The sequence below is a fragment of the Scyliorhinus torazame genome, chromosome 28 (assembly GCF_047496885.1).
Source record: "Scyliorhinus torazame isolate Kashiwa2021f chromosome 28, sScyTor2.1, whole genome shotgun sequence".
Classification (NCBI taxonomy): Eukaryota; Metazoa; Chordata; class Chondrichthyes; order Carcharhiniformes; family Scyliorhinidae; genus Scyliorhinus; species Scyliorhinus torazame.
Window position 1 is genome coordinate 14,828,336 of NC_092734.1, and position 26,917 is coordinate 14,855,252.

Genomic DNA, 26,917 nt, shown 5'->3' on the forward strand with positions numbered 1-26,917 from the left:
CAGGGATGATGTGATCCAATTACTGAACCACCTATCCTCGTTGGGTTATGTTGTTTCACAAGCAAAGGTCTTGGTGGCTCAGAGAAAAGTTAAGTTCTTAGGAGTTTTACTTACAGCCACAGAAAGAAGTCTCGACCCCAGTAGGATTGAACCAATATGCCAATTCCCTGCCCCTACAATAGCCAAAGAGGTTCGTCATTGGCTGGGTATGGTGAATTATTGTCGGCAGTGGATACCAAACATCGCTGTCTATACAAAGCTGCTGACACCTTATACGAGTAAAGAGGGAAACTTTACTCTCACCACCGAGGCAGTCGAGGCCTTCCGTTGCCTGAAGCAGGCCTTGCTACAAGCACCGGCCCTCGGTAGGCCCCTATACGACCGACCATTCCAGATATACTGTACCGTTCTGGAAGGATGTTCAACAGCGGTACTCACTCAGAAACATGGGGACAAGCACCGGCCCGTAGCATATTACTCTTCCAAACTCGACCCAGTGGCGTTGGGCCACCCTGTTTGCACCCAGATCCTGGCAGCGATATACAATAGTTTGCAAGCTGCTGCCAACATCACTCTACAACAGGATATTATGGTGTATAGCTCCCACTCGGTAATCGCACTATTGGGGCAACTGCAGACTCAGCATCTTACCGCAGCTCGTCAGAATAGGTATGAAATATACCTTTTGAACAATCCACGTCTGACATTTAAATATTGTACCACTATCAATCCAGCCTGTTTTCTTAGCGGTCCCCCTGTCCATGAGGATGCGCCTGGTCACGACTGTTTAGCCTTGATTCAGGAAACTACAACAATAAGGGACGATCTGAGTGATATTCCGTTAGAACAACCTGACATGATTATGTATGTTGATGGCAGTGCATTAGTAAGCCCCACTGGCCGGAGACTGTCCAGTTATGCAATCATAGATCAGGATGGTCTGATTTTAGAAGCAGCAGCTTTCCAGACCCCTTACTCAGCACAACAAGCCGAACTTTTTGCCCTCACCCGTGCATGTATACTTGGGGGAGATCGCCGGGTAAATATCTACACTGACTCCCGATATGCTTTCGGGGTAGTTCATGACTTCGGACAACTCTGGAAGAATAGGGGATTCCTTACCTCGGCTGGCACAGAAATATCCAACCGGGGTTTAGTTAATGACCTACTGCAGGCCCTCCTTCTGCCAGCGCAGATTTCCGTTATTAAATGCGCTGCCCACATGAATGGTACAACCCCAGTTGACGTTGGTAATGAACGAGCAGATCGTGCAGCGCGCACAGCCGCACAAATTCAGCAAGTGATGGTGCCTAAAATGTTAAGTCAGACTAAACGATCTACTATGAATGTGTCTGCTTCTGACAAGCCAATGCCAACCATCCAAGACGTCATAAGGTTACAGGAGGACGCTCCTGAGAGTGATAAACAAATGTGGAAACGGTTAGGTTGTACATATGATTCTGTTTCCTCTTTATGGACCACGCCTGCACATCAGACTTGTATGTCTGATGTGCTGGCTTTATGGGTCATCGAATGTGTACACTTTGCAACTCATTGTGGGGCTCGGGGGACTAGTGATTTGTTGCTGGACACTTGGTGGCACCCTAAAATGCAGGGGTTGGCCCAAAGTATCAGTAATCGGTGTTTGATTTGTCAGCAATATAACACCGGAAAAGGTATCCCTTGTGGGAAGGGGCAAACCCCGTTGCCCAGTGGTCCCTTTGAGACGCTCCAAATGGATTACATTGAGTTGGAAAGGTGTCAATGTTACAAATATGTTTTGGTCATTGTGGATGTGTTCAGCAGATGGGTCGAGGCGTATCCGACTATCGATAATAAAGCTGCTACTGTGGTTAAAGTCTTGATGAGGGAAATCATTCCCCGGTACGGTATACCAGCTCAGTTAAGTTCTGATAATGGGCCTCATTTTATTGGACAAATTAACAAGGAGTTTTGCTCCCAGTTGGGCATACGCCAGCAGTTACACTGTGCTTACAGACCGCAGGCAGCCGGGTTGGTTGAAAGACACAATCAGACCCTCAAAACTAAATTGGCTAAATTAAGAGCAGTCACGGGACTGACATGGCTTAAGTTGCTCCCCGTTGCCCTCTTCCAGCTGCGGGTTACACCTGCGGGACCGGCCCGGCTCTCTCCCGCCGAGATTCTCTATGGCAGGCCTCTTAGAACTCCTTGGAGCCTGCAGGTTCCCAGACGGGTTCAGTTTCATCAGATGACTGAGGAAATGACCACCTATGTTCTGGCCCTTACGCAAGTGCTCAAGGAACTCCATGGCCAAGTCCGCGCGGCTCACGAGCCATTGCCCCCAGTACCTAGCTCACTTTCAGTCCAGCCCGGTAGTTATGTCATGGTCAAAAATTGGACTAGGAAGGGGTCGGAGCCGCGATGGGATGGGCCCTTCCAAGTTCTCCTTACCACCCCCACAGCAGTTAAAGTGGAGGGGCGAAGTGCTTGGGTCCACCTACATCACTGTAAATTGAGTCCATCTCCACTACTGTAAAAGGTCGGATACTAACCTGCCTCCCTTCTCCAGTGCTATTTTACAGGTGTGGAGCATGATGGAGTGGCTACGCATCGTCTGTCTGATATTTGGCCTCACTTCGCTTGGCGTGTTATTGGCGATGGACATGGAAAAGGGGAATATTATGTATCTGTGTAGCCCCAACCAATCTACAAGGATACATCACCTATGCACAGGTGATGTTCTTCACTGCCCCCATATACGAGGACATGGTATCGACTCATGGAAGGTCATCAAAGTTAAGGAGAATGCGGGAGTCATGAAGCAGCTGCACCGGTCCCGGCGATGGGAAGGGAACATTATATGGACATTGCCTTGTTTTTGGAATACATGTAAATTTGATTTTGGATGTGTTAAAAGTGGTACAATAAAGGTAACATCAAGCTGTCAGAAGAGTGTAGGAAGAGACCATGAGAAAGAGAAAGGGACTAGAGAGAGGACGGGGCGTGTGAGAAGGGAAGTACAGCTAGAACGTAGGTTACCGGGAGATACACTTAAGTTAATTAAAGGCCAAACTGAGGAAAACCCGGGTAGTATGAATCTCTTCTACCAGATTTACCACCGTCTGTATGGCCAGGGACGGGTTGTCTGCTACCCAAACCCCGCAGCGGTGTCTCGGTTATTTTCTGTTTCACCGCTTTGGGGCACTCCCCAAACGGTGGTTCATTGTCAGCGTTCCGAGCCATTGCCCGAGCACGTCACTCTTCCTTACGATCCGGATTCAGCACCACCGGCTATTTGCCTTCCCCTCCCTCGGGATAATTCCCATTCACAGTACGATAGGCTGCGACGGTGGAGGGCGTACATACCTAGCCACTTCACTCCCAATAGGGATTCCCGGTCGTACGAGAATTGCTTCAGCAGTGAAGGATATGGCTGTTTGCTGGTAGAGGTGGACACAAATATAACATGTCTGTTTCCCACCTGTACGGACAGGAGGTGCCATATCACCCAGGCGTCTGGCCAATGCGTTTGTTATAGCACCACTTGCGTTCCATTGAACGCTGGCCTCCAGCTCCTTTGTGGCTGGGCGAATGTCTCTCATATCACTGTTGGGAATAGGGCTTTCCGCATTGCTGGGCGGCCCGAATGGGCATTTCAAAATTGGATAAACTGGGCTACTGGGAGGTCCTTACGCAACCGATATGCTGATTGTGATGCTAGTCTCCACACGGAACAAGGATACTACTTTTTATTTAATGGTACGGCGACCAACGTTTTGTCACCCCCATTTCCCCGCCGAATTGCTATAGGGACTCTAGTCCCTACCACAGTCCCCTGCCCTTCGGCGTGGAACCTGCATAATCAGTTAGCACGCCGGGCAGTCTCTGCTGAATTTTGCGAGAACTGGAAAAAACCTCAGGTTCTTGCACCCAACCGGGGCCACTCAGCCGGGTGGGGCATTCTGAGCGTATTGACACTGGGAGGTGTGGGGGGTTCTTTGGCTGTTAGTGATCGGAATTATTTTATTTGCGGCCTTACCATTTTGGGAAATGAAACCTTGGGAGCCCTCGGGGCAATAACTAAGGAGTTGTCTCAGCTACGGTTGTTTGCAATGCAGAACCGGTATGCTCTTGACTATCTTCTGGCCCGTGAGGGTGGGGTATGCGCCATAGTACAGGGCAAGTGTATTATGGGGATTCAGGACTTGACTGCTAACATCACTAAATTTATGGATCGCATACGGGATCACTTGGACGGGATGCAGGATCCTGGCTCTTGGGGTGACTGGGGATTTGGAGGATGGAAGGACTGGTTGATAAATATGGCCATGTATCTAGTGGTAGCTATCGGCTGCATCTTTGTGGGCCTGGCCATCCTTAAATGTGTGATGGGTAAAATGCGGGGTGCACTAGATCAGATCACCGCCCCAATCACCGAGAAAAAAAATTTAACTGTTAAAATCCATGAGGGTGAAGCAGATGAAGGGGGGCTAAGACAGGAATTGGAAATGCAGCGACGGATCTTTTTAGATGAGGAACCGTAGCTATAGATTGGATAGTTCGGTTATCATGGAATGATAAAAGGAGGGAATGACGAATGTGATATAAAATAGTTACTTTAGAGATACTAGTTAATGTAATGTAGAAATAAGCCACTTTGATTCTTGCAGTTAGGGACAAAGGAATTCGAGACCGCATGGAAAAAGCAGGAAGAGGTGTGTCTATGAGAGTGATGCTGCATTGATAGGGGCCAGAGAAAGGGATTGGAAGTGAGCCAATCAGAATAGATTAAACAGGTCAGGAGGGACCTAGGCTGACCTATGTCCGTCGAGTATGTGAAACTTGATACCATTTGAATTGATTTTGCAGAGATCCCTTTGTCTTTTAGTCAGTCGTTTTTTGGAGTGTAAGAGGCTGGATGTCCTTTTACATTTCTGTAAGGTGATTAAGCTTGCAAGCTAAATAAATAACTTCTGTTTACGTGCGAATCCGTCTCAACTTTTATTGAGGCCAGACTGACAGAGAAAGAAATTTGGAGATCAACAGAGGTGCTGGCAACGGCGCCGCTGCCGCTCCCACCAATGAGGTATACCACGAGCCCGGTGGTGGCGGCTGCCCTCAAAATTTGGGGGCAATGGAGGCGGCACAGGGGGGCAAGTGGGGGCCTCGGTGTGGACCCCGATACGGGGGGAACCACCGGTTTGTCCCAGGGAGAATAGATGGAGGGTTTACGGGGTGGCACAGGGCAGGGATAAGATGGTTTGGGGACCTGTTTGTGGATGGGAAGTTCGCGAGCCTGGGTGAGCTGGAGGAGAAGTATGGGCTCCCCCCAGGAAACGCCTTTAGGTATCCACAGGTAAGGATGTTTGCCAGGCGGCAAGTGGTGGAATTCCCGCTGCCGCCAAGCACGACACAGGACAGGGTGCTCTTGGGGGCGTGGGTTGGAGAGGGGAAGATCTCGGCAACATACTAGGTGATGCATGGGGGGCCTCGGTGGAGGTGCTGAAAGGTAAGTGGGAGGAGTTGGGGGAGGGGATCGAGGAGGGGATGTGGGCAGATTCCCTAGTGAGGGTGAACTCTTCCTCTTCATGCGCGAGGTCAGCCTCGTACAGTTTAAGGTGCTGCACAGGGCACACATGACCGGGATAAGGATGAGCCGGTTTTTTGGGGGTGAGGACAGGTGTGTTAGGTGCTCAGGGAGCCCAGCAAACCACACCCATATGTTCTGGGCATGCCCAGCGCTGGAGAAATTTTGGAAGGGTGTAGCGAGGACGGTGTCGAGGGTGGTAGGATCCAGGTTCAAGCCGGGCTGGGGGCTTGCAATATTTGGGGTTGCAGAGGAGCCGGGAGTGTAGGAGGCGAAAGAGACCGGTATTCTGGCCTTTGCGTTCCTGGAAGCCCGGCAAAGGATTCTTCTTCAGTGGAAGGATGCGAGGCCCCAAGCGTGGAATCCTGGATCAACGATATGGCGGGGTTAATTAAATTGGAGAGGCTGAAATTTGCCTTAAGGGGATCGGTGCAAGGGTTCTTCAGGCGGTGGCAACCATTCTTGGACTTCCTGGCAGAACGGTAGACAATGGTCAGCAGCAACCCGGGGTGGGGGGGACATGAGATTGTCCAGTATTTTCTGTTTTTGTTTCAGATTCCAACATCCACAGTATTTTGCTTTTATCTATAAGTACTTATCCGTTCTATCTTATGTGACTGATCATTGAAAGGGTCAAAATATACTGATTGGCCCAGGGTGCCATGGTTAACGTGAACCATTCCAATCCCAACACATTGTTGGAAAACATTTTAAACACTTTCAGCCCCTTTGTTAGTTCCTGTTCTCCCCCGTTAACCTTGCACTCAGGTGTTCTACCCGGTTCTCCAAGCTTTGTTTTTGTCTCCGTCCCACATGTTTCTGTTTTGTTGCGCTCTCTCACTTCTCACAGCATTGTAGCCTTAAGCAACATATTTTTTAGCTGTTCAAAATAAATCAGTTTGCTGTTCGTACAGTAACTTATGGAACGGGTAGTGCAATATTTATGCTGTTATAATATTCATGGTCGAGAGTTAGCAATCCGGGGGCTGGGAGTTCAAATCCAAATTGCGAAATATCAGAAGAAACAAAACAAAAGATTGCCCTCAAGGCATTCATTCAGGCAACAGCATTTTGTGGCCGAGTTACTACTTACATAGATAGACAGGAGCTAGCCGAGCAAGACGTGACATAGCATCTGCAGCTGCCATCTGCCCCCAGTCTCTCAGCAGGATGTAGAAGATATTGTTCTTGGAACCCGATCCCAGTGTTCCTTTATCCAGGCTCCCAGACATCAGCTCACTGTTCTGGATTACAACGACTGTAACACGACCAAAAAAAAAGTAACTATGCAAGAAAGTAAAACTACAGAAGGCATTTGGATGTAGAAAGAGATAAATCTCTGTGAAAGGGATGCGACAAACATTCTAACAGTGCTCATCTCATTCTGATTTGTGGTGAAAGTAGTTTCTAGACAAATGTCAGCAATCAAAGTGGAAATAACAACGTGCATTGCTACAGGTGCATCACTAAAGTTTCAACTGATTTTCTAGGGCTACAAAAGACACCAATACATTACCAAGTATTCATAGAATAGAATACCTACAGTGGCCATTCGGCCCATCGGATCTGCACCGGCCCTCCGAATGAGCACCCTATCCATGTTCCCTCTCCTGTCTACACCACCCTATTCCGCATGCCCCTGGACACTTGAGGTGAAATTTAGCACATCCAATCCACCTAGCCTGCATATCTTAGTGGAGTGTAGGAGGAAACCGGAGCACCCAAAGGAAACCCACACAGACGTGGGGAGAATGTGCAAACTCCACACAGGCAGTCACCCAAGGTCGGAATTGAACCTGGGTCCCTGGCGCTGTGAGACAGCAATGCTCATGACTGAGCCACCGTGCCGCCCCATTTCTATCATCTAAGCACTTATTGTCTACTGTCATGGGAATGTCCCTTTAAGAAATGTGTTTATCAAATAGTTTCAGTGATGTCATTGTGTGGGTGGAGCTGGGCTGTTGTTCTGTCTTTTACTTTCGTTTTGAGCTGGGAGCTGTTCGTGGCTCTGTGTTTTTTTTACTTTCCGTTTATACAGTTGGGAACTGCATTCAGACAAATAAGGTTTATTTTGGTCTCTCTCTCTCTGTTAAACGGTGTCCAGAGCACTTGATAATTTAAAAGTGATACCTGTTTTCTGTAAAGAATTTAAACCTACTGTTCTGTGGGGAAAAGGGTGTTCGTGTTTATGGATGTTGTTACTTGAGTAAAAGCAGTAAAAGGAAGTTATTGAAGGGTATATTCTTCTCGAGAACTGTAGCTGTGTGGGGGAATGTATGTTTGTAGTTGATTAAAAAGCTTATTGTGTGTTTATAAAATGTTAACTGAATTTGCAGAGTAAACTTTGTTCTTGATTTAAAGTGCTTAAGGCCTCTGTTGCATAACACCTGAAGAGTAGACCCTTGTAACCAAAATCTATAAACAGTTGTGGGTCAGGTGACCTCCATGATATACTTTGGTGTTCGTACTGCGCTGTAATGTTTTATGTTCTCTAAACTCTGGCCCATAACATGACCATGCCTATTAAACTTTCTACATAACCTAAATAATGAACATGGGTACAACATATGAGCTCATCTGGATAATCCCAATGTGAGGTGGTCACTATGATTTGGCTTATTAACTGACATGTTTAATTCCACACCAACCACCAAAGAAATACCTAACATTTCTCTTAGCACGTACACAAGTGTTTAGCGATCAAAATCATGGAATTTTATTTGAATTTTCCTACAGGACCTTTTTTTTATTTGACTGTTTAACAAGCTAATATGCCTCTCTCTAGCCACAAACACGACAGAAATTCTGAACACAGAAAACAAATAAACCCGTCAAGATCTAAAAATGGGCTTCGAAATGAATGTTTTCTAGGCAAATTATTTTTTTCTATGTGAATATAATATTGCTGGTCGGTGGAAATAGTTTACAACTGTCCCCTTCAATGCAGAGAAATGCCCCAAAGTGTTTCAGGCAAGTAGAGTCGAAAAAGGAGATATTGAGAGGGGTTATAAAAACTTTGATTGAAGAGGCACATTTTAACAAGGGTCGTAAAAGCAGGATAGGGAGGAAATTCCGGAGTTTATGACCTAGGAACAGGAGTAGGCTATTCAGCCCCTCGGGCCTGTCCCGTCACTCAATGAGGCCATGGCTGATCTGTGACCTAACTCCATATACCGGTCTTTGGCCCATGTCCCTTCATATCTTTGCTTAACAAAAAACTATCTATCTCAGCTTTAAAAATTAACAACTGTTCTAGCTTCAACTGCCGTTTGTGGGATAGTGCCAAACCTCTCCCACCCTTTACGTGAAGACGTGCTTCCTAACATTGCTCCTGAACTGCCTGGCCTCAAATTTTAGACTATAATCCCCCAATTCTGGAATTTCTAACCAGTGGAAATAGTTTATCTTTATCTACCATGTATTTTTGTTGATATCTTGAAGACTTTGATCAAATCACCTCCTACATTCTAGCGAACACAGGCCTAATTTGAGTAATCTTTCCTCCCAACTTAATCCCTGTAGTCCAGATATCATTTTTGTAAACCTACGTTGCACTCCCTCTATGGCCAATACATCCTTCCTCAGGTGTGGTGCCCAGAACTGCTCACAGTCCTCCAAGTGGGGTCTATCCAGGGTTTTGTAAAGTTGAAGCATAAACTCGGTGTCTTTATATGCCAATCCTTTAGATATAACGGCTAGCATTCCATTAGCCTTTTTGATTATTTTCTGCACTTGTTCGTTGTATTTTAAAGTTCTATGCACCTGAAGTATAAAAGGTACGGTGTACAAGACATTTGGACACAATGGGGAAATTTTAGCATGGCCAATCCATCTTTGGACTGTGGGAGGAAACCCATGCAGACACAGGGGGGAAAAGTGGAAAATCCGCTTTACCTCACGGTTCCCTAAAGTATAGTCTGCGGTCTCCTGACACAAAGAACAAAGAAAATTACATGTCAGGAACAGGCCCTTCGCCCCCCCCAGCCTGTGCCCACAACAAGGGCAGCACGGTAGCACAAGTGACTAGCACTGTGGCTTCACAGCGCCAGGGTCCCAGGTTCGATTCCCCGCTGGGTCACTGTCTGTGCGGAGTTTGCACGTTCTCCCCGTGTCCGCGTGGGTTTCCTCCGGGTGCTCCGGTTTCCTCCCACAGTCCAAAGACGTGCAGGTTAGGTGGATTGGCCATGCTAAATTACCTGTAGTGTCCATAAGGGTTGGGAGGGGTTATTGGGTTGCGGGGATAAGGTGGAAGTGAGGGATTAATGTGGGTCGGTGCAGACTCGATGGGCCGAATGGCCTCCTTCTGCACTGTATGTTCTATGTAATCTATGTAAACAATTATGGAAAATGAGGTAGGACACAGATAATTATGTTGCACTGGAGACCAAATTCAATTATACAATTAATCCCACTGTACATAACATGAAAACCCATCTCAATGTCAGTCAGCTGGCCAAAATCGGAATATGACCATATGCCAAAACTGATCCTCAATTACTTCCTTTATTCTAATGACCCAGTCTGCTCCACATCAAACCTGTGCCAAATATGAAACAATTACTGTTAAGAATAAATAAAATCTCCTTTACAAAATAATTTCCATCAAAAATCATTACTGTTAGTTTTGATTCAATTGTGTTAATTAGGTTTTAATTGCATGCAGGTGGTGAGCATTAACTAGGGTTTCACTTTTGCTCCTATAAAAAAAGACTGAAATTGTGGTTGTTGGATAAGGAGGTGCATGCTTGTAATGTGTAACTCTGTAGATAAATGCTCATAAACGCGTGTAAAGATTGGCCCATATTCCATCCTTCAATACCTAGCTTTCTGAAACGTAACATTTTGTCCTGATTTGAAGGTTTTGTTTTAAGGTGCAAATTTTATGCCTTACAAGAGTCGTTGAAACAGAGATCTTCGCCTTTTCCACAGTACTGCTTGCCCTTGGTGCGCAGGTTTGCATTAATAGGACAGTCCTTGTTTGGTTTCAAAATGAGGCTAAATATTTGCTTCCCTGTCCAGAGTGTCACGGGCTGTAAGGGAGACATTATCTTGCACTTTAGCATAAATTCGCTTAACTCTCTGTCATAAATCTGAAGTGTGGATTTACCAAGAAATGTACAATTACAGCATCCCTCCCTCTAATAGATGCAAGCGGTACCCACAATTAACTATTAGTTATGCACTTATGAATGGAATCAAATAACAAGTAACATGGACTTCACCAGGCTGTATACACCTCCCAAAAACACGACATCAGGCTTATCCACATTTATGGTATCAAAACTTTAAGAACCATTAATATGTTAACTGCAAACTTGCATACAATTCCAAATGGGTAGTCATCAGCATTCCAGTCGGGGAACACTTCAGCAGTCAAGGGCATTCAGCCTCTGATCTCCGGGTAAGCGTTTTCCAAGGCGGCCTTCAGGACGCGCGACAACGCAGAATCGCCGAGCAGAAACTTATAGCCAAGTTCCGCACACATGAGTGCGGCCTCAACCGGGACCTGGGATTCATGTCGCATTACATTCATCCCCCACCATCTGGCCTGCGAAATCCTACCAACTGTCCTGGCTTGATACTGTCCTGCCAGTGGGCAGCACGGTAGCACAAGTGATTAGCACTGTGGCTTCACAGCGCCAGGGTCCCAGGTTCGATTCCCCGCTGGGTCACTGTCTGTGCGGAGTTTGCACGTTCTCCCCGTGTCCGCGTGGGTTTCCTCCGGGTGCTCCGGTTTCCTCCCACAGTCCAAAGACGTGCAGGTTAGGTGGATTGGCCATGCTAAATTACCCGTAGTGTCCATAAGGGTTGGGAGGGGTTATTGGGTTGCGGGGATAAGGTGGAAGTGAGGGATTAATGTGGGTCGGTGCAGACTCGATGGGCCGAATGGCCTCCTTCTGCACTGTATGTTCTATGTAATCTATGATACAATTCACAACTCTTTAACCTGGGGTTACCCCATCTCTGGGGTATTTTTTAAAATTTTTTTTTAATTAAAAACTTTTTTTTAACCTTTATTCTAGGTCCCGCGCACACAAAATTGTAACATGCATGTCCTGGATCTCAACCTTACTTATCCACAAACCCTTTTCCCTACACGTGCCTGAGCGCCAACGAGCAGCCAAGGGCTCCCTGATTCTTCCAGAGGATGGTAACTGGCTCCCACCCAGTTCAGGTAGAAAGTGGAACTGCATTAATCAGACCCAGTGCTCACAATGTCATGGCCACATATTGCACCACATGCTCTGTACAAATCAGCAAGTCTGGGATGGTAACCCAGTGACAGCCAAAATCCTGCCCCACCCCCACCGTCAACCCCTAATTTCTAATTCAGCAACGTCCCGATTACAAACACGTTATGACATGACAATGCAAGTAAATCGTCAAATGAAATGGGAAGCATTGGGAAAACCCAATGATTTAAAATGTACATGCTTGCAAAGGTTTTATAAAGTCCATCGATAAAATAAAAAGATTAAACTATAGCAGAACATAAAAACTATTTAGCAAAAACAGATTCAAGTTAAGTTTTACGAATCAAGTTAGTTTCATATCGTGCGTAACCCCCAGTTGTGGAACATTAGCATATAGTACATTATAGTACAAAATCGTTGAAGTATCACCTTCCGGATTGCTGGAGGCGGAAGACTAATTTTGATTCGCTCATCTTTGCCTGAAAGAATGGAGGCGACGATCTGACACGTCTTTGCTCTATCAAAGAAAGTGTCTTTCCTGGTCAGCAGATACGCAGCTGTACAAACAAAAATGAAATATCGTCTTTAAAAAAAATAGAACATTTTATCAGAAGCCAAGTACAAAACCTTGAGGAATATACACAAAAGTCAGCACATGATTTATTCCGTAATACTGCAAATTCAAAATTCTTGCCGCTCATATATATTTGCGGTGCCTGCCTGAACTCAACTGTACCAATAGTGGGAGAAGCCAAGCATTTCCCATTAAGAATGACTGAGACAGGGAGGGGAAATTAATCCTAAACTTTAGCTGGTCTCAAATGTAATTCCAGTTGCCAGTTTAAGGGCAGCACTAGCTAAGGATTAGGGACAAGAATGCAGAGATTTCCCACCACCCCCCAAAAGAAAATTTGAAACTGCTACAGGCCTCTTCCACGCTGAATCCAAGTAAATTCCTAAACTCTACAGATTGGCATTCAAAACCAGCTTGGATGAGGTTGTACATTTGCTGACGAAACACAAAGCGAACAATATGGTAAACCTGAAAACTTTTGAAAGCAACTCCTCGACTGAGAACTTTATTGAAACATAGATCATGTTATTGATATTACTACCAACTTAGCATGTTGTTAACCAGAGAACAATTGCACTCGCACCCCAACTAGGCAACTATGTGGACAAATAATTATTTAAAAACAATCCAACACAAATATCGTTTGACAAGAATATAATTACAAAGAATCAGACACTTCAATGCCACTATGAATATATGCTGACAAATATAAATAAATGTTAGCAGCAACAGCAACTAAAAAAAGATTAATGCAAGAACTGTTGTCACATGAAACCTGACATATTGACCTGAAACATCAAATCAGATTTTGTCTCCACAGATGCTGCCTGACCTGCTGAGAATTGAGCATTTTTCAATTTTGGTTTAAGTTGTAAATGCTACTCAAATACTAGTACATAATTGGTTTGATATACTTGGCCTAATCTAATTCCTGCTCCGTTTGCAAAGAATATAAATTCCAGCTGATTCACAAGGTATTTGACCTTTTTATTTTCACTACTCACAACCTTACCTGTTAGAAAATCCTGGATTGCAGCAATCAGCGGTTCCCCATTTCTAGGAGTTACCAAATTGGCTTTTGTCTAAAGAGAAAAGAAATTATGTGGTGGATAAACTAATTAAATTGTAACCACTTTTACAAGTATTCAATGCTCCAGAGAATGAGGCGTTGTAATTGAATCAGGTAAATTAGATCCAGTCAGGTAAAGTTAAAGTGCACAAGACAGTTTGGATAAACAATCTACAGCAAAATGCAAACCAAAAAAAAGACCTCAGTATCAATTAGTTGGTTGAAATGACCATGACACTGAGAAAGTTGCTTTACAAGGTTAAGGACATTTGATCCAACTGGGTTTATCTTCATTCCTCTGTTGTACTCTAGCTTCACTTCTGTTGCTTGATGTGTGCTAACCTCCAGTTGGTAAATACCGAACAGGGTGGTGGCTTCCAGTTTTAATCAACATCTTTCCCAGGGCTACCAACTAATATCTCATTCACCCCATCGACTCTTTGTGGGACCATGCGGTGCACCGATTAGCCAAGTTTGCCTAAAACACAGCTGAAAATCACATTTCAAAAGTAATTATGCTGCGTGCACTTTGGGATCTCCTGAGAACATTGTGACATAATACATAACTTCCTTCTTTACGTTTCCTCGTCAGTGTTCATAGCTAAAGATTTACTTGCTTAAAGTACATGTTAAATTCCTGTTGATAGTATCCTGTTAATTGATCTGAAGCAATTTTTCTTGTGAAAATTAGGTTAAATGGTTTGTAATACCTCGATTCATGGTTTACTCTTTTATGGAACACAAGGATCCATTCAATACTCCCAGTCCTCTGGCATAGCTCCTGCATTAATGAACATCTTAACTGTGTTAGCCCGAGCCAGCTCATTATTTCCTCAAGATTGTATGGTGTTGGTCATCTCACCCAGGTGCCTTGCCATTGAGTTTTGTAATAAGTTTATTTATTAATTCTAATATCTTATCAAAACTTTGAGGGCAGTGAAGATAACAGTTGCCGATTGATTTGCAATAGTAAATTAGCCACAGAAAATAAAACGTAGGTTTATTGCTACATTAAAGAATGCATGAATGTAACCAAACAGTACTTACCCCCATCAGAACAAGTGCTTCAGCCTTGGCTTCCTCAGTTTGAGGAAGATGAAGATTCATTTCATCACCATCAAAATCCGCATTGTACGGTGTACAGACACATTCATTGAACCGGAATGTTCGGTGTGGTTTTACCATGGCCTGAAATTTTTATCAATATAAAAAAGTTGCAATTTCTTTTCATCTTGGTAGATTCTACATTTTACAAAAGTTATCACTGATCCTGGTTATAGATTGTAACATAAATTGGACAGGGTGGGGGGACTGTGGCAGCATAAGGGTGAATAAATTGTATAAATTCTGCTCCCAGGAATCACAGACTGCATTTTGAGCTAATGTACAGCTCACTTTTTTAAACTTTCGCACGCCTTGCAATCATGCCAAAAACCATCAAAACCACAAAAAATTAGCAAGATGCTAAAGACACATTAGTCAAAATATTTTTTGCAGTATTGTACCCTCGAAGCTGATTCAAATTATTTTTACGAACTTAATTATGCAACTGAAAAAGTATCAAACAATTTGTTTCTGCAAACAAAGGTACGAATAATGCACTTTTTATCATCATTTCATGAATTAAAAAACACTTACTATATGGGCCATGATGCTCAGCTTGTGCAGGGACGGTTGTCTGTTGAATAGCACTATATCACCATCAATTAGATGTCGTTCCACAATGTCACCATATTTCAATTCCTGTGCCATCTTCTCCCTATTTCCGTATCTCAGAAACCTTTATATAGAGGCAAAAATTAGGCAGTGCACGTACATAAACATATTTTAAAAAATGAAAATGTTGTTGTCCCTGGAATTGCAATTTGGATTTCCGCACAACCAAAATGTTTGGTACAAACATTGGGTGACTATGTTAGTAAACAAGAAGGTGCACTCAAAAGCACCGTAATATTGCCATGAATATAGACATTTCAGTTATATATTGTCCAATATGTATCCAGTGCAGTAATTGTTAAAAGCCTAAGTTGGTGTGTGTATCGGTCTACTGTTGTAATGTTTTTTAAAATCCTAGTTTAAAAGACAGGCAGACACTGTGGCTACAGAATGTGTAATTAAGGCATCATAAAAATAAGATCATCCTTATTTCAAACTATGCTTATATTTAAATGGACAAGCTTAATAGATTATTGTTACGATTTCTGAGATGTAGCTGAGACATTGTGTTTACATTTAAGTAATCGGGTAATGGGATTAGAGTGGAATAGAATTCTTACCATGCAGTAGGAGGCCATTTGGCCTACTGAGTCTGCGCTGACCCTCTGAAAGAGCACCCTGCCTAGGCCCACTCCCTCATCCTATCCCCGTAACTCCAATATTCTACCCACAACACGTATCTTTGAACACGAAGGGGGCAATTTAGCTAGGCTAATCCACCTAACCTGCACATCTTTGGACTGTAATGGAGCACTCGGGGGGAAACCCATGCAAATACAAGGAGAAAGTGCAAACAAGAATTTGCCGGTTGTTTCCTGCAGGATCTCTCTCTCCAGGCAGTGTTTTGGAGGAATTCTTTATCCAGAGGCTGGCAGGTACTCCTGTGTTTGATAACTTTATTGAAAAGTGGGTTTTGCTCTGTGATGGGTTTTGCGTGATTGGAGAAAAATAAGGTAGCAGTTAGGAGTTGAAGTGTTCCATTTTATTGTTAAGAACTGTTTAACTGTTGAGTGTAAGCTATTTATTTTATGATGTTAAGAAAGTTTGATACTGTGCAGAGTAGGAGGGATAAATAGGCAGGTAGTGTCTAGGGGAGAGGAGCGGGCATGTGCAGTATGGTTTGATTGAAGTATTGGTTTTGTATTGATGTTTGCACATTTCTGTTATCTGTAACTGTTTACAATGCCAAAAAATACCTCAATAAAATTCTTTGTTAAAAAAGAAAGAAAGTTTGATACTGTGGTAATAGGAAGGTTTGTTTTAATACTCCATATCCCTATTTGTGTGTGGATGTAGCACTGTAGCATTGTGGATAGCACAATTGCTTCACAGCTCCAGGGTCCCAGGTTCGATTCCGACTTGGGTCACTGTTTGTGCGGAGTCTGCACATCCTCCCCGTGTCTGCGTGGGTTTCCTCCGGGTGCTCCGGTTTCCTCCCACAGTCCAAAGATGTGCGGGTTAGGTGGATTGGCCATGATAAATTGCCCTTAGTGTTGGGTGGGGTTACTGGGTTATGGGGATAGGGTGGAGGTGTTGACCTTGGGTAGGATGCCCTTTCCAAAAGCTGGTGCAGACTCGATGGGCCGAATGACCTCCTTCTGCACTGAAAATTCTATGATAATCTATGATGTACTCCCGGAGCAAAGTATTCTTTTCCTCACAGTTTTACAAAGTAAATAAAAATATTGGGGTTTCTGTCCAGTATCATGGCAAATGAGAGGTCTGGTCCGGGATTGTAATAATATCCCATAACCAATTCAATCACACAGTAGAGGAGTTTACAGATAATTTCACTCTAAGTTCTTGCTTCAAAACAAAGCTTGGAAAATATGCCAGACCACATCACTCAACTTCACAATCCTTCACTGGTCAGAACAGCGGAAGTGACAAAAATGGCATTTTTCTTCGCTCGTGATGGTTAGTTCATCGGAAATGGTGAGCTCACATTAATGAGACAAGGGCATAACAGTTATGTGGCCAATATGCACTGGTTAAATTTCTATGAAATACCGGCTCATGCCTTGCATCATCTAGCCTGGAGGTCACACTCAACCTAACACCTGGTGGCTCAAATGCACTGCTAAAAAAGATCACCCTTCTAAAAAAAAACTGACCAACTGAAGGTATTGGGGGAAGAAAAGCACCAACTTCCATCAAGTTTAATGTCTTCATTCTGCATAATTTCTGAAAGAAGACGAGCTAAACTCAAGAACAATATTTAAAATTGGAATAGGAAAAACGTAATCAGAAATCCTTCAGCGCTAAAATAAAACTCAAAAGGAAATGATCACCGCTTCAGGTTTGTGTGTCGCTGCTGAATGAAGTTAGCCCCAGGATGTACTTCAGGTCCGTTGCGTACAAGTTTCCTCATGAATTCCAGATTGGCTTTTGTCACCTGTTGTAAAAGTATCTCAGTGAATACGTTTCAACAGATACTTTCCAATTAAAAAAAAAGAATCCTAAAAGGAACTCACCCTTTCCGGATATGTCAGGATTTTTGCCACATGCACTGGAACCGCTACTTCATCTATACGCAGATTAGGATCAGGAGAGATTACAGTTCTGCTGGAAAAATCCACTCTTTTTCCAGACAGGTTTCCTCGAAATCGACCTAGAGTTTTATTTCGAATAAAGAGCAACCATATTCATTAATGAAAAACTCTTCCTGTACAACGGCTGCAGTGCATTGTTAGTATTCTTAAGAGCTTATAACTGTTTTTTAGTTTGACAGACTTGTAATAAGTAATTTTCCCGAGTGTACCTCAAATCTGAACTTGTAGCTTTTGAGGGTGAACCGGGTAATGTCAGAAATCAAGATCAAATGGAATTTAAAGAAGATCTAGAGATCTTAGTGCAGGAGAACAAAGCACAAGCAAAGGCAGTTAGAAATTCCTGAGACATGTAAACCAAACCAAATACAGGCTATCTTAAAAATTAAAACTTTCCTGCATCTTAACCGCCAAGTTATTCAAAGAAATACGCAGGTGATCATGCATTTTCATGGCACCTAAACTTTGAAATAATTATCCAATTTCTTCAGGTTCTCCTGGCCTCACTGGATTCCTGTTGAAGAGAAGCATTCTGAATGCCTTCTTCACCTCCCTATCTACCTGTGCTGCCACCTGGACTTGGCCACCAAGGTCCCTTTGTTCCTCAATACTCCCTGGGGACCTGCCGTTCATTAGGCACATCCTGTGGCATTGTTGAAATTGAAAGTGTTGTGCCACCCTTATGCATTTCTGTTTGTTTCAAATGTTGGGACATAATTTTTGAGAAGAGAATTTGCAAGGCTAGGTCAAATCACAGAACTGTAAACTAAATATTTTGTTTTTTGAAAAATGGATCTCATTAGGACAAAAAAGGATTAATCTGAAATGTTAGCCACTGTTTCCTTGATTCGGAAGGGGATCGCCCGTAAGGTGTTTAACATTATTCTTCCCCGACTATCAAAGTTCCAGGGAAACTTAAACCATTAATGGATAAAATACATTTTAAACACCAGGATTATATATTTTTAAAAAAAACTATCGACAGCTACATGATCTGTGTTATACAATCATTCTTTACAATGTTTTATGGATCAATTCAAATTTTAAAAAATATATGCCGCAGTTGCTGTTCAATGAAGTCCAGAAATGTTCTGCACAACCATCTCCCTTTTTCTCTCATGTCACCGATGGTACCGGCCACTGAATCAAATACAGATCAAAAAATGTCAAGTGGTTGTGAAATTGCGTTTCATTCTACTTGGGAGCCTTGAGCAATTGAACAGAAAGTTCACTACATTGGTAAATAGCCTACCCTGTTTTCCCTTCAGCCTCTGTACAAAACCCCTGGTCCATTTCTTGGGTGCCATGTTGAGAGGAATGCCAGAAAGTTCACTATTGATGTAAAGTGCACACTGTAACTGGAGGAAGTCCCAATCTTCCATGATCATTTGAGTCTTCGCTCCAGACATTCGATGCTGAGGAAAGAGAGAGAGAGAGAGAGTTCATGATCCAATTCTGTGCTCTGGACTGGAGAGCTGCTGCTGGGCTTTGAACTTAAGTTTACAAATGAACTACACAACGATGTGTTAAAAGACAATTCCGCTTCCCTCATTTTGTAACCTTCAGAGACGAGAATAAAGAGGTTTGATCTAACTATTTTCAAACCAATTCCACTGCATAAAATCCCAATGTCCAATTCACTAAATCTGTCTGTGCCTCTTGTGAAGCAATTCCAGATATATTTTTGCCATCAGTAACACTAAGTGTTCATCTGTTTATCTAGAACGCCTTTTCTCCTTATACTTTCTTTCTATTACATTTTCTTTCATGTGTATCTTCCCCTCTTCTATCAGGCAAATATTTTAGATATTCACATTTCTTTATTGATGCCTTTCTCATCTATCTAAAGCCTGTGGTACAGAGTAAGATGAAATCCATTGTGTACTGTGTTAGAGCAGAGTACTGGGATCAGATGGAGATGTAGGAACATTCTTAAATAAGACAAAATATTAGGATGGGGCAGGACTCCGTTTCAGGCGACAAGAATAAGAGGAGAATTTGGAAATGCAGAGTGACACCATGCCACAGATTTGACTTGTGGGACATCTACAGTGTATTTGTTGGGCTAGGGAATAAAGATTTCCTCGTCAGAAGGAAGCACAGTAAAAAAAAAAAAGTAGAAAGACTATGTTGGACCAAAGCGTTTTATTTTATAAAATACCCCAAAAAAGGTTAAGAAATAGATTCCTAATATATGTTTCATATGTACTGGTCTATTATTTCATGCTAATTAAATTACTAAATATAATGTTAAAACGCAAAGTGAAATCACAGTGGCCACAAGGTGGAGCTTGCGCATTTTGTTGAGAACTTATCTGAGACATTTACATTTATACATTATAGTGGATAGTTAACATTATAATTATAAAGTTTGGAAGATTATGTTTTGGGGTTGTCTTTAAGTATAGAGTAAAATGAAGGGGATCAAATGACCTGCTCCAAAGTCTGTCTGACAGCAAAAGCTGGGTGGTTTTGTTGTTATAGATTAAAGGGGTTCCAGATTGTTTTACTGGGAAGAAGGTGCAAGGTGTTTATACTTGTAGAGACAATGCAGCAGCCCGTGTACTAACTGATAAGACTAGGAGAGTCCCAGAAAAGTGTTGAAGATTTTGGGCTGTATACAGTGTCATGTGCGAGTACCTTTAAGAAATGGATGTTTATCTAATAGCTGTAGTGGATGCACCTTTAAGAAATGGGTGTTTGTCAAATATCTGCAGCGATGTCAGAGAGTGGGTGGAGCTGGGCTGTGTCTTTCACTTTTGTTTTTCAGCAGGCAGCTACAGGGTGTTTTTAAGTTTAGTTTTTGAGAGCTGGATAGCTGCAAGAAAAGCAAGCAGCTGTATAAGGATCTCTCTGCAATCTAAAGACTGTCTCCAGATCATTTGGGCGATTTCAAAGTGCTAACTGCTCTCAGTAGAGAATCTAAACCTGATGTCGGTGTTAAAAAGGGTCTTTTGTCTTCTGGATGTTGCAAGGAAAGATTACGTGTTACTTATAGAATATTGTAGCTGTGGGGATGATTGGTGTTGATAGTTGTTAAGATGTTTACTGTGGGTTTATAAAGTGTTAACTGGTTTCATAAATAAACATTGTTTTAATTTAAAAGTACTTTAACTCTCTGTTGCACTACACCTGTAAAGTAGGCCCGTGTGCTACCACAACCACAATCTATTAAAAGGTGTGGGTCAGGTGAACTCCATGATACACTTTGGAGTTCACTAAACCCTGGCCCATAATAACAGTTGTGCCTTAAACTTCCATTTCCATTTACCTCCCAGATCAAAGTGAGTTGGGGGTTCAGGGATAGCTGACCAAATTTCTACCTGGATTTGAGGCCCATGTAATTCACGCGCCTGTAGAAAAGCTTGCAGAGGAAGCCATTGTAAAGATCGGATCAGGGGCTTTCCGAAAACATCACTGAACATTGCAAATAGGTGGGCTAGTCTGTGGAGGTCCAGGACCGAGCAGCTAGAGGCTGAAAGTCTCTATGATTCACTGCGCCAGAACAAGGATGGAAGCTTGCACTTTGATTGAAATGACCAAATTTACGAGGAGTTAGAACAAAGTTGGAAGCTTCACCTGGCTTGCACTAGAGGGAGAATCTCCAGTAATACACATGCCTGGATAGAGATTTCTAGGGTTAGAAGTTACAAAGCTGAGAAATAAAAAGAACAGAAGTAAACCCTCGGGAGCGGAGAATCAGTTTGGACTGATTCTGGGAGAATGGATAGTGTAACCATGTGTAAGTTATGTGATAGTGTAAGTATCGGCAGCCTACAATAATCGTGTTTTTAGTCTGTTAAAGTAAACATCTTAAAACATGACATGTTGTTGTGTTAGCCATTCAGCTATTAGCTGGAAGTTCACATTTCTTTTTAAAAGGTTATTGGTCTCGATAGAGATCATAATACTAATAACATGGAAAATATATCAAGAGGACTTGAACCTGCTATAATTATCCACCACAAATATCCCAACACTATTTTGCTATCAAGCGTGTATCGTTGGTATGATACAAAAAACTAAAATTCCCAAATGAAATACATGCAGACCTCGGTAATGTTTGAGGGAAGGGAATAAAGCCACAGACACAGTCGTACTTTCCTTTCCATTAACCTGATACCAACTAAAGCTCCTCTCAGGTTGTGATGACTCTAAGTAAACTTTGGAACATCAAAAATATTTGCTTCAATCCTTCTCCCGGGAATATCGCTCCGAATCAGAATAAAAAACGGAAAGGATTTTCACTGCAATGGTCTGAATTCAAATAAAGCCCATTTTCATAGTCTGGAAATATAGTCTCAAACTTAGTCGTAGCACACAATCTGTGGAGTAAAACCTCCCAGAATTAAGCACAAAATGCACTCTGAAATAGATAAACCGGTAGGGGGTCTTCTTCAAAGAAATAGAAGTTGGGTGGGTTGGTGAAACAAGACAAATAGAACTTAGGTCAAAAAACAACCGAGTAAAATGCAGTTTCATTTTGCAGTTGGGCATCCTCGATACAAAAACTATTTCTTAAAAGGAAATACAAAATCTTCCATTTCCAAGACCACTCACGCGGTCACTAAAACTAATGGAATACGAGCACGTTTTTGTGGCTTTTCTCAAGGACCAGAACAATGTACTAGAACACAGCGGGGGGGGGAAATGTCTGTCCTTTTAGCATTCCAGAACACAGGCATACTATGGCAAAGCAAACTTTATCCTCTTGGTGCCAGTGTAATTTCTCTGGAATGATCAGTTTCCTGTGTTTAAAAAAAATATATAAACCTACAATTTTAGTGCGATGGGCATTTGCATTCAAGTAAAATTGGTAGATTAAGTAGAATGCCTCCATTCTGATGGATGACTTATGCATATATACAAAACCACATAGAGACTTTTAAGAAAATCAGTGATTTGAATGATGTACCATTTTAAGAATACATACAAGGAGGCAATTCCCTTATAAATCAAATAAATCTTGATATTCAAACAATTCAAATTGAAGGTTATTAAATTTGATTACACAGTCCTACATTTGTCTTAATCCCTGCCACTGACAGGAAAGAAGCCACAGGGTCACAATTGGAAATACAAGAATTGGAAATACACAGGGTAGAAGGAGTGGAAATCTTTGCTAATTTACCTCTAACATATCAAGGGCGCCAAGGAAAGAGACAATGGTTAATATCTACAATGAATATTACATATTTCAGGCTCATGACTACAGGCTACAGATCATTCCTAAATATAAAACCAAAAGGTAGGTATGGAACAAACATACTCGAGAAGACAAAGACACACTTACACTAGTTTAGGCTAATCTTGGCTAGTTTTACATTTATAAAGAATGTTTTTTCTAAATTTAGGGATGTGTACTACTTATTGGAGAACCCTGTTAAAAGTGCAAAATGTGACCGTTATTAGATTGTAGCAATGATCAGTCCACTTCAGTTCTACACATTAAACAGTGCATGCTCATCATCAAATATTGCATTTTAATGCTGTACAAAATGATAATACTAGAAACATGGCCTGACCTTTTTAATTACATCATTTAGGAAGATAATTTCTGTCAGCTTCATGGTTAGATCATCTTCGTTTGTCCCCGATTTCAGGTCACTGACCACTGAAGGCCTAATACAAAGCGGAGGAACCAGTAATCGAGTAAGGACGAGGTCTGCAGGCTTCCCCGCTTCCAGGTTCATAAGAAGCAGTGGGACATCTTCTGAGGGAATTCTTTTAAATATATTTAACACCACAAGGGGGTTTAGATTCTCCTGAAAGATGACGAGATAGCAAGTTGTGTACATACACATAAAATTAATTTCTTTCTGATTTCTGCAACGTGTAATCATTCAGAAGTCTCACACTCTGCAAACAAATTTTAGAAAATTTAAGAAAATGATATACTGTAATGAAGTATGCATTGAAGTATACATGCAAGACATGTGCTTTGCAGTGTATGCTTACCTTCCAGAAGGCCTATATGGTGAATACCAAACACTTTTAAATTCTAATAAATGGATTTACTAAAATTAGAATATTAAAAGTTAATTTTTTTGCAGAGTTGATATGCTCCTTAATAAATAATTACATTGATTGCAGGGCAGTTTCACAAACATATTTCTCACATTGTCTAATGAAACAATCATGCTAATCCATTGAATTTATAAAATAATCCAAGAAAGTTGATTTTGGTAACGAGTTGCAGAATCTAATTTCAAGAAATTGAAGACCACAATACTAACTTGAGCTCTTCCAAGCAATGCTTCCACCTCTTTGTTATGTTCTATGGCTATATCAAAAGATTGGAGAAAATCTGACACCACAGGATCCATCACTTTCTTATTTGTCTTGTACTTTTCATGAATAATTTTCAATAAGCCACATTTTTTCACAGGACCTATTTGAAACAAAGTGCCGATATTTTTCACTTGATCGAACAAGCAATTACAAATAATTAACAATTTGAGATTAAGAGCATGCCAATTTTGGGGGGGCATTTTTCCAATCAAGGGGCAATTTAGCGAAGCCAATCCACCTACCCTGCACATCTTTGGGTTGTGGGCGTGAGACCCATGCAGACAAGGGGGGAATATGCAAACTCCACACGGACAGTGACCCGGGGCCGGGATCGAACCTTGGTCCTCGGCGCCCGTGAGGCAGCAATGCTAACCACTGCGCCAGTGTGTGCCCCCGAGCATGACAGCTTTTGAATAGCATTTGGGATTTACAATCCTTCATCGCATTTCAGAAGTGCCCCAAAACACTTCCCCTTGAATAAATTCATTGTACATTCACAATATGCATTTTTCAAAAAGCAAAACCCCAACGAAAAAGCAATAGTAAATGAACAGCTCATCTGTTTTTGGTGGTCTTGGTTGAAAGAGGAATGTTGAATGCAAGATCTGAATTAATAATTAGAACAGGTAAAACTGTTCTCAGCTTAATATCCCGTCTTTGGTAATGCTGCCCTCCCTCAGTATCGGAGTATTTGTTAAAAATATAAATTAAGAGTACCCAATTCTTTTTTCCAATTAAGGGGCAATTTAGTGTGGCCAATTCACCTACCCCGCATATCATTTTGGGTTGTGGGGGTGAGACCCATACAGAAAAAATGAAATGAAATGAAAATTGCTTATTGTCACAAGTAGGCTTCAAAATGAAGTTACTGTGAAAAGCCCCTAGTCGCCACATTCCGCCGCCTGTTCGGGGAGGCTGTTACGGGAATTGAACCGTGCTGCTGGCCTGCCTTGGTCTGCTTTCAAAGCCAGCGATTTAGCCCTATGCTAAACAGCCCCAATACAGGGCTGTTTACGGGGACACGGGGAGAAAGTGCAAACTCCACCCAAACAACGAACCTGGGCCCTCGGCACCACGAGGCAGCAGTGCAAAACACTGTGCCACCGTGCCGCCCTAGTATTGGAGTGTTAACTTAAATTATATGCACAAGCTTTGATGTGGAACTTGAACCCATGGCCTTCTGGTTTAGAGACAAAACTGTTACCAACTGAGTCAAGCTGACACTTCATTATGTCAATGATTTTTAAATCTACTTATTTTTCCGAAGCAGTACACATCAGGAACAGCGGCCCTGCTAAAAAATAAGAACATCTCATTTGGTTGACCTCCATCTTAACATGAAGAACTTTTAAAATTGTCGTAAGATTTTGTCACTAGATAGGAGGTTTCTTCTTGGACGAAATTCACACGGACAGGTAAAGCTTTCTTCTGAAAAGACTACCCGTCTAATTAACACTTCTGCACCCTGCCCAAACGCCTGCTGTCAAGACTGTGCAACTGTGCCTCAAACTCTCTAATCAGCTATCTAATCAATACAAAATTGTGGAAAGGTTGGTGCTATGGAATCATCTGTTACAAACTGTGATGAAACTTGATAATTAATTTATCAGTTTTTAAAAATTCAATCCATCTGTGTTGAAGTGGGAAGAGGTGCTTTTTGCTTGATCAATAAGGGGATCAGGGGTTCTGGAGAGAAGGCAGGATGGGATGCAAAAAATATCAGCCATGATTGAATGGAGGAGCAGACTCGATGGGCCGAGTGACCTACTTCTGCTCCTATGTCCTATGGTCGAAGTCCACAAGTAAAATATGAACCATTGAGTGCATCTCAACGCACCACCCAGCTACATGCTAAAGTTTATAAGAGGTATTTTTTAAAAGTCATTAATATGGTATCAGTCAGAATGCTGAAAGAAACATAGAAATGGCAGATACAGTAACTGATAAATGGCATATTTTTCCATAATTAATTGAACGCCAGTGGACAATAAGCTCCTACCATTGAAGGATCCACAATAGAGGCAGAAGGTCCTTTTCCTACACTTTTCAGAGACTTTCTTTTTCAGGCCTCGCTTCTGGAGGTAAGTTAAACCTGGCCTTTTCAAAGTATCTAGAAACAGCTTCTTTTCATCTTGAGACAGCATGATGTGAGAACATATTTTACAGATCATCTGTAAAAGAAACATAGCAAAGCATCAGATGTTTGAGTCATTAGCCTCCTGGACAGTTGCATGCAAGACAGAGTGAGCTGGAATTCTAATTAGCTGGGGTCTAATTCCAGGTTCTGACCTCGCATAGCGTGCTTTGTGTCGCCAACTCCAATTCTCAACGCCCCAGCCAATTAAAGACTCGGGAGTTGGTTTGCTGTTCAATCGTGGGATGTGGGCGGGATGCTGACATTGGAGGGCCAATAGGAGGTCCTCAAGCACTCAGATCAGCAGCCCCACTGGAACTCCCTCCCTTTACTCGACAACTTCAAATCTACATTCAGGAGCGAAATTGGCCTATAGGATGTGTACTCTTCAGCATTCTTGCCTGCCTTCAGAATTAAGGAAATATACGCCTCTTGGAGTTTCTACAGCAGCAGGCCTGCTTCGACTGGGTGACTGTACATGCCATTTAGTCAGAAATCTTCTAGGAACACACTATGGAGTATCCACTCCCAGATTAGGCAGCATGTGCCCCGTAAATAGGATGAAAGGATGAGAAGTGCAAGAGCCCACGGAAATGCTGCTATTCCCACACCTGCATCCCGAGACACACCCCCCCCCCCCCCCCCCCCCCCCCCCCCCCCCCCACTGGAGACATGTTTGAGGACCCCATCGAAAATTCAAACTTCCTAGGTCATTCCCGTGGAGTCAATGCACGGGACTTCCTGTAGCACATCTTCTGACATGCATCCGATCTCCGAAAATCAGGAGACCAGAAGATCTGGCCTGTACCTCAGCTGATTCT

General features: G+C 42.5%; 1 protein-coding gene across 1 annotated transcript in view; it reads right to left on the minus strand.

Annotated features, from left to right (window-relative positions):
* polr3a (polymerase (RNA) III (DNA directed) polypeptide A) overlaps positions 1-26,917 on the minus strand; it is a 67,807-nt gene that overhangs the window by 27,978 nt on the left and 12,912 nt on the right. Inside the window, 12 exon segments of the mRNA XM_072491526.1 lie at positions 6,663-6,827; positions 10,461-10,599; positions 12,193-12,320; positions 13,350-13,419; positions 14,454-14,594; positions 15,045-15,186; positions 17,414-17,517; positions 17,597-17,733; positions 18,924-19,086; positions 23,197-23,436; positions 23,908-24,062; positions 25,962-26,133. Of these exon segments, the coding sequence (XP_072347627.1) occupies positions 6,663-6,827; positions 10,461-10,599; positions 12,193-12,320; positions 13,350-13,419; positions 14,454-14,594; positions 15,045-15,186; positions 17,414-17,517; positions 17,597-17,733; positions 18,924-19,086; positions 23,197-23,436; positions 23,908-24,062; positions 25,962-26,133 (1,756 nt within the window).